At 36.2% G+C, this 9,080-nt stretch overlaps 1 protein-coding gene across 1 annotated transcript; it reads right to left on the bottom strand.

Moving 5' to 3' along the window:
- Positions 1 to 254: 254 nt before the first annotated feature.
- LOC106132259 (elongation of very long chain fatty acids protein 7-like) lies at positions 255 to 8,629 on the bottom strand. The gene is made up of 5 exons (XM_060947770.1): positions 8,560 to 8,629; positions 4,317 to 4,477; positions 2,961 to 3,050; positions 1,711 to 1,917; positions 255 to 578 (listed from the first exon to the last, which is right to left on the bottom strand). Exons 1-5 carry the CDS (start codon positions 8,627 to 8,629, stop codon positions 255 to 257), a joined length of 852 nt encoding a protein of 283 aa, XP_060803753.1.
- Between the last annotated feature and the right edge of the window lie 451 nt (positions 8,630 to 9,080).

Raw genomic sequence — 9,080 nt, 5'->3', positions numbered from 1 at the left:
TATTTAATAATTATTTACTATGTTTTATAAGCTACCAAATTTAACCGCAGCTTAGCATACGCGAATTTAGCGCCACTTACAAAGGAATACAGTTTTTTCGCAAATCCCACGGGAAATATAGTTTTTACTGGGATGAAATATTCCTTCCTCAGTCGTATGTCCTTCTCCAGATTCTTAATTGTATTGTTGGTTCATTAGATAATGCGTGAAGTGTTAACAAACAAACAAACTTTGTATATTATAAATTAGGATGATTACTTCACAAATTGCTCACTCTTTTCATACTGATACGCGCTTGCTATACCAGACGAAAGAAATGTCACCATTTTCTTAACAGCAACTCCGTCACTGCGTTCATTTTCATCATTCCCTTTTGTAAAACCATTGTTCTTTTTTCCATTTTCAGTTTTACAAGACTTTCCTTCATTTTTCAGATATGAATTGATGTAGAATCTACCGAAAAGGTAAAGGAAAAACCAGGAATTGAACGTGATTGTAGTGAGGAGAATGTATGAAGGGGGGCAGGTTCCGATGGCGTAGTTTGATAAAGTATGCAAGAAGACCATTACGAATTGCCACTGAAACAAAATTGCTGATTATATTAAACAATACATACATACATAAAATTACGCCTCTTTCCCGGAAGGGTAGAGTAGTACATCTTTCCACTTGCCACGATCTCTGCATACTTCCTTCGCTTCATCCACATTCATAACTCTCTACATGCAAGCTCGGCGGTTTCGGGTACTCTTGACCTGACCCTTCACCAGGACGTCCTTAATTTGATCAAGATACGTTAGTCTAGGTCTTCTCACTCCCATATCAAACAATTAAATAAACAAAGTTCTACAGGCAGTCAAGTTTCGTTAAGTTAGACTCTTAGTTATATAAGTATACGGAAGATTTCAAAAAGAATTGCATACATACATACATATAATCACGTTTATATCCCTTGTAGGGTTGATAGAGCCAACAATCTTGAAAAGACTGATAAGCCACGTTCAGCTTTTGTTTGTTCAAAAAGATTGTTTTAGTAAATAACGCGTGAAGAGAAAACCAACGAATAAACTTAATTTCGCATTTATAATATTAGTTGGAATAGTCCGTAGAAGAGTAAATCTGTATGTGTCAAAATAAAAAGACAAAAAAACCCGTGAGGGGTTACTAGATGGATACGAATCCAAAGACTGTTCACGTACTATTTCTGATTTACGCCAATGCGCGCGATCAAAACCGCGGACAAAAGGCTGTAGCTAAATAAAATTTCAATGTCTAAAGTCTACATTGAATTCGGGAAAAAATTGTTGGTAGCGATATGAACTATCTTTCTATCGGTTGATGTGTTTTTCTATTTGTTTACAATTATCTCTGGAACTACATGACCGATTTCGATGTAACTTTCTTCAGCTATAATTCAAATTATATTTCGAGTTTGTAACTAAAGGTTCTGTCTACCCAGTGAGGTATAAGATAAAGAAGAAATATCCTACTAATATTATAAATGCGAAAGTTTATATGTCAGTACGGATGTTTGTTACTCTTTCACGCAAAAACTACTGAACCGATTACGATGAAATTTGGTATGTACGTAGCTGAAGACCCAGAATAACATATAGGCTACTTTTATCCCGGTGTTCCCGCGGGATTGATAGGGTTTCCATGCGGACGAAGTCGCGGACGGCCTCTAGTATATAATAAAGAAGATCTTACCAATTGAACAGTAGTAATATACTTCTTCCACCACAAACACTTAGTCAGTGACGGGAATGCTGAAAGTCCATAATATGTATACATGATCGCGTGGACGAAAGAGTTCAGCGTGCCCAGAAATATAGGGCTGAATGACGGCTCGAACTTCAGAGTGAGCCAAGTGCTGAACAGCATGACGCTGTGGTGGTATACGTGGAGGAATGTCACCTGCAAGCAAAGGTATAGAGGTGATCTTGACGAAAAAGAGGGGTGCATCCTATTCCTAGACGAAGGTATCTTGATCAAATTAAGGACGTCCTGGTAAAGGGTCAGGTCGAAAGTACCCGAAACCGCCGAGCTTGCATGAAGAGAGTTATGAATGTGGATGAAGCGAAGGAAGTATGCAGAGAACGTGGCAAGTGGAAAGAGGTAGTCTCTGCCTACTCCTCAGGGAAAGAGGCGTGATTTTATGTATGTATGTATGTATGTATATAAAGAGGGGTGCAATTAGGTTACATACATACATATATATAATCACGTATCACCCTTGCGGGGTAGACAGAGCCAACGGTCTTGAAAAGACTGATGGGCCACGTTCAGCTTTTTGGCTTGATGATAGAATTGAGATTTAAATAGTGACAGGTTGCTAGCCCATCGCCTGAAAAAAGAATCTCATGTTTGTAAGACTATCCCTTAGTCGCCTTTTGCAATGGGCTAGCAACCTGTCACTATTTGAATCTCAATTCTATCATTAAGCTAAACAGATGAACGTGGCTTTTCATCCTTTTGATGACTGTTGGCTCTGTCTACCCCGCGAGAGACGCGGTCGGACGTTAGGAGGACGACATACAGACGACTAACTTGCGGGGAAGGTTGCTCGTCAGTCACTTCACAAAAGTGCATATTAAAAAAATTGGTAAAATATACCTACGTATAAAATATATGCATGTAACTAAAAACATACATATACATACATAAAGTCACGTCTATATCCCTTACGGGGTAGACAGAGCCAATAGTCCCGAAAAGACTGAATGGCCACATTCAGCTGCTCGGTTTAATGATGGAATTGAGATCCAAATAGTGACAGGTTGCTAACCCATCGCCTAAAAAAAGAATCACAAGATTATAAGCCTATCCCTTAGTCGCCTTTTAAGACATCCATGGGAAAGAAATGGAGTCGTCCTATTCTTTTTTGTTTTGGTGCCGGGAACCACACGGCACTGCACTGTAACTAAAAATTATGTAAACTTTCTGGCTAATTCTGGTACCTGATTCTGCTTCTTCCTCAGAACGAAGAATATGGTGTCCAAGAGTTCTATCAACTTAGCTGACAAGTAAAGATATATAGCGCTTGATATCTGAAAACATAATACACTTTTGAAAGGTTTTTCTTTGCCTTTTATGTGTTATGTACACGCGGCTGTACATATACCTGGGCCACCTCCCATACACCAATCAAGGCGAGGAGGCACAGAGGTCATCTGAGCCCACTGTACTTACATCTAAATAGGTAAAACTTCTCTGAAGTAGAAGTTTTTAATTTGAACCAGTAGTACCTGAGATAAGCGCGTTCAAACAAACAAACAAACTCTTCAGCTTTATAATATTAACATATGAAGATTTGACGTGACTCGTGAGAAAAAGTTAGTCTCTTTTTCTCTGTGTCTGCTTTTAAATTGTTTTATTGAACCTTTTTCCCTTGCCGTGTGGTTCCCGGCACAATTATAGTATGACCACTCCATCTCATCATTCAACATTCCATGGTTGTCGTAAAAGGCGACTAAGGCTTTTTTTTTTTTGGGACAAATTACACTGATTGAGTTAGCCTCGACGTAAGTTCGAAACTTGTGTTACGAGATACTAACTCAACGATACTATATTTTATAATAAATACTTATATACATAGATAAACATCCAAGACTCAGGCCAATCAGAAAAAAATTGAATCTCAATACCATCATTAAGCTATACAACTGAACGTTGCCTTTTAGTCTTTCCAAGACTGTCGGCTCTGTTTACCCTTAAAGGCATATAGACGTAACATATATGCATGTTTATAAACCTGTTTCATTGTATCCGAATCCACGTTACACGTCACACCGATGTAACCGACAGGACGGAGTACTTCTAAGCCCTGTAAAAAAAATAGTAATAATGTAAGTACACACAGCTCAGAATATACCTGGGCCATCTCCCATACAACAGTTTAGGCGACGTGCTACTCCTGATGGTATCTCTTGAGCCCACAGTACCATCCTATTTTAATATTTTTATATCAATAAGTCCACATTATATTTAGTGAGGCAAACAGCTCGGCTGCATTTGCTATAACTGTTCATTTTCGTCGTTATTCTGAAGAAACTAAGTTAATATATATACTTAATATATGTATATATGCCTCAAATTACAGATACGATAATCATGTTTTTTTGTTACGGGGTAGACAGAATCAATAATCTCAAGACAATTTTGTCGTACATATAATCACGTCTAATTCCCTTGCGGGGTAGACAAAGCCAACAGTCTTGAAAAGACTGATAGGCCACGTCCAGCTGTTTGGCTTAATAAATATAATATAAAATCTTTATACTAACTTTATATAGAACATACATAGAGAATCCAACTTGGAAAAGGTTATACAATGCTAAAAGTGTATGTAAACGGAATGCTGGTCTGTTTTTCATGTATTCTGGGCCAGCTTTAAACACAAATATTATGTATGAAGCCCATATGATTAGCATAGGCATAGGGGATTTCATTAAAGTCCATTCGTCTATGTAATCCACTGAAAAATAATGAAATAATGAGTACTTTAAATGTATGACTTATGTATGTTGGCGTAAGGCGACCAAAAAGTGTATTTTTTTTTAACACCTACGTAGATAGATATAATCACGTCTACATCCCTTGCGGGGTGGACAGAATTTAGTCTTAAAAACACTGAAAGAGCACGTTAAGCTGTTTGACTTAATGATAGAATGGATATTCAAATAGTAATAGCCCATCGCCTAAAAGAAGAATTCCAAGTTTATAATCATATCCCTTAGTCGTCTTTTACGATATCTATGGGAACGAGATGAAGTATTTAACCGTTCGAGCCCTCATTCTAGTTTCCATTATAAAAGAGAAAATATATTTGGTTGAAGAAATCTCAATTGGGTTAAAATTCTAAATCCAATGACTGTTTTGTAATTTGTTATATTTATTTTTATGTGCAATAAAGAGTTTTCAAATAAACAAATAATATTTACCCGGAGATTTAAATTCCCATATTAATTTTGCCACTGATACGTGTTCCATTTTTGAAGAGTTATTAACGTTCACTATTCTAAATTTAAATAGAAAAAAATAAACACGAACTGTATAAAATATAGGCGTTTGATTGCCAATGCATCATCTGTATAAAAAAATAACTAAACAAAAACATTTCTTCAATTATTTTTAGAGTACCGTACCGTGTTTACACAATAATACTCGTAAAATTTCTAGTGTTTTTTCAGTAAATACGTTTTGTGAAACGAAGCTAGTTTTTCCTATTTTAACATATTTGTGTTGGGAGCGATGATTCGGCTCGAACGCCACTGGTTGTGTCGGAGGTTGTATATAAGCTTCAATCCCTGAAATCTTTGCTTGCGCGATTTAGACTATATATTTAATATGCTTACTTAATAGAGATGATTTATATTTTCGAATGTTTATTTATTAAAATATGATTCAAGTGGTATTGATAAGTTCAAAGTCGTGTGGTTCCCGGCACCAATTAATAAATTTGAAGATGGGGAAGAGATGGAATGGTCCTATTCTTTTTCTATTTTATAAACCTATCAATTTATTATTTATTGCTTATAAAACAGTTACAACATAATAATAAAAAAAATGTTATTGCGAATCTTATATTTTATGAGAATGTTCAAATTGAAATATTGGCTTATTTTGAGTACTTTTTTTCTTTATGGCCAGCATCAAGTTAGAAATACTATTTACACAGAATGTATATCCTAACACCCTGAAAATAATTCTATTATATACATACATATAATCACGTCTATATCCCTTGCGGGGTAGACAGAGCCAACAGTCTTGAATAAAAAAAAATTAATTCTATCATAAAGCCAAACAGCTGAACATGGCCTATCATTCTTTTCAAGACTGTTGGCTCTAACTACCCCGCAAGGGATATAGACTTTTTAATATGTATTTTTTATGAAGGTTAAAAATATTGTACATACTCGTTAAACTATTAGGACGGTCGCTCAAGCGGATTCCAGTCATAAAACCCTTCGTTTAGTGACATTGTTATATATGACGTCACACGGACACTAAAACCCTAGTCTTACAAGATAACAACTTGTCATAAACATGTGAAATGAAACTTCAAGCTTCTTAAAGCCATTTTCTTCAATTACACTTGGTTGGCTTCAGAACTCAAAGTCCATGAGTCCGGTTACGTGACTATATGGATGGATAAATATTCTAGTTTCCTCTATTGATTTTCATGCCCACTTTTCTATTTATTTATTTAAGTTTATTGCCCACAATCTTAAGAATGTTGATAAATGGTTGAATTTTATAGTAGAACATTGTCTATGAGTCCACTTTTGCTCCCCTCCGAAAACCACTCGCGTTTCTCAAACAAGTCATAGACAAGACCTCTACTTTTTTATAAGCCCAAAATATATCCAGCCGTAACTTCCCGGCTCATTATATCACTTACGAACACCGCTGTGGTATTAACACACGTTAAGGTGACGTCGTGAACATTTTACTTACAAAGTTATTTATCTTAGAAACTTCTAACGCGACGTAACTGAAATACATTGCGGGGATTCGACATGCCTTTGACTTTCTTTTGTTTATGGCATGACACGATTAGTTAAGATTTATAACAAAAAAAAATATATCATGAATACGAAAAAAAAAATTAAGAATTCCAATTTTAAAGATAGGGTATTGAAGAAGGATTTAAAGTTCTCAAATTTCTACATATATTGATCGAAAATAACACTAGGTATAATTTGTGTTATTTTTTGAAATATATTTGTAATTTTTAAATTAGGCGACAAAATCTGTATTGTCGCGCTGGGAACGGCGGCAAGGGCTTTCCTTTAAGATTTCCAGTTTAACGTCGCCTTAACAAACTTGGAGCCCTTGGTGTAACTTCGTATCCTCAACAAAATAAACATTAAGAAAACCGTCAACAAAATGTATGTGATGGGATCCCATTACGGAGTTCGGCGTCTACATGCTTATGTTAATTATAAATGTCTCATAATATTTGTATTCAGATGTTTTATGAACTTTGCGACAGATATGCACATATATTATTTAGGATAATTTGTATGTTGCATTGGCGTATCTATACTTGTAAGAAGCAGGGGTAATTAATTAAACCATTTATTGCACACTAAAGTAACAGCAATTAAAATTTGCTTAGAATCACACAATTGATTTCTTAACTTCTTTAGCGGGAGATATGATATGGCTCGACCGCCACCAAAGGGAAGATCTTCCGCCAGGCTAGGTGTTATGCCTGGGGACCGCGGCTCCGATGATGTGTGTGATATATGCTCCAATCCGTGAAAACTTTGCTTGTGCGATTTATACTTTTCGCTGTTTTTGACTGATAGGGTCGCGTGATTTTGTTTTTGTGGCGTAGAGATGTCGCCACACTTTTAGTCTTTCAAGAGAAGAGTTACTTAGAGAGTTTCAAGAATATCTCTGTGTGTTGATTTGGCAAAAATATTTTCTTAAATGACAACAAAGATCTAAGCAAATTTTTGTTATTAAATATGCTTTTTATTTAGCAACGGTATCTTGCTTTAGTTATCTCCTACGATGTGTACAGGACGAGTGCAGTTTAGAGACAGATTTACGTTTTAGTAGCTCATGCGTGGATTCATATTTGTAATTAGTTTATTGCACCTCTATTATAACCATCACCCTAGTTTAATAAAATTTATAGATACGCCCCGAGTATAATGAAAATGTCTCAGTATACGCATACGGCTCTTTTATACGCCAGAGTTGATACGCTAATAACAATATAGAGGGAGGAGAGATAATTGTATGTACATACATACATACATAAAATCACGCCTCTTTCCCGGAAGGGTAGGCAGACTACCTCTTTCCACTTGCTACGATCTCTGCATACTTCCTTCGCTTCATCCACATTCATAACTCTTTTTATGCAAGCTCGACGGTTTCGGGTACTTTTGATCTTTACTTTAATTGTATGTAGTTTATTTATTTTATTGTGCCGTGTGGTTCCCGGCACCAATACAAAAAAGAATAGGACTCCATCTCTTTCCAATGGATGTCGTAAAAGGCGTCAAAGGGGTAGGCTTATAAACTTGGGATTCTTCTTTTAGGCGATGGGCTAGCAACTTGTCACTATTTGAATCTCAATTCTATCGTTGAGCCAAATAGCTGAACGTGGCCATTCAGTCTTTTCAAGACTGTTGGCTCTGTCTACCCCGCAAGGGATATAGACGTGACCATATGGATGTATGTATGTATATATTGTTACACTAGTTGCGCCATCGCCTAAAAAGAATCCCAAGTTTGTTAGCCTATCCCTTAGTCGCCTTTTACGACATCCATGGGAAAGAGATGGAGTGGTCCTATTCTTTTTTGTATTGGTGCCGGGAACCACACGGCACATTTATAATATTAGTATAAATTATATTTATTTATTCACGGAAAAAATTCTAAGGGGATTTTGATAACATTGGTACAAGCTTAGAACATAACCTGGAATGATAAAAAATTTTTAACACTTATTATCCTGAAATCCCACAGGGTTGAAGCCCCGGGGCGCAACTAGTGTAACAATATATTTAACAATATATTTTGTCAACGAAATACCGATTACATTATTAGGGAATTTGAAATAACCCCCCGTCAGCGCTGTCGACATCTTTGTCAGCCGGGCCATTGTGACGCTTTGTGAAGACGCCGGTCATTTACCTTGTCTACTCAAGATTATAGCTGAAGACGTACCTTAAAATTTTGGTGGAGAATTTATTTGAAGATTTTTTTTTGTTACATAAAAGTTCCTTTGTTCCTAAAGCAAAATTATATTTCTACAATTGTCAAGTGATCTTACTGCCGTCTTAGTATTCGTCGCTTCGGGTTAGTAGTCGATTTGCACGAAACTTATTCACACGATCGTGCGAATCGTCCCCTTCCAATAAAAATATTTTTTTAGTAGGCGATTCGCACGGAAGTATTTAAATTGCGTGCGAATCGACCCCTTCAAGAATTAGTAGTATGCGATTCGCACACATCATTATTTTATCGAAAAGTTTCAAGGAAAAGTACAGTCACGTACAAAATGCTTTTCCCTTCGTGGTCAGGTTCTGTTTTATATTATATCCATTTTATGT

Source organism: Amyelois transitella, chromosome 14 (assembly GCF_032362555.1).
Source record: "Amyelois transitella isolate CPQ chromosome 14, ilAmyTran1.1, whole genome shotgun sequence".
NCBI classification, from domain to species: domain Eukaryota; kingdom Metazoa; phylum Arthropoda; class Insecta; order Lepidoptera; family Pyralidae; genus Amyelois; species Amyelois transitella.
The sequence above is the reverse complement of the archived record's forward strand: the minus strand, read 5'-3'. Positions and strand labels throughout refer to the sequence as shown.

Coding starts and splice junctions, on each gene's coding strand:
- LOC106132259 (XM_060947770.1), bottom strand. CDS start 8,629: ATGGCCCGGCTGACAAAGATGTCGACAGCGCTGACGGGGGGTTATTTC. Junction 1,918..2,960: donor TGAGGAAGAAGCAGAATCAG/GTACCAGAATTA, acceptor CTTTGCTTGCAG/GTGACATTCCTCCACGTATA. Junction 579..1,710: donor ATATTACTACTGTTCAATTG/GTAAGATCTTCT, acceptor ATTTTGTTTCAG/TGGCAATTCGTAATGGTCTT.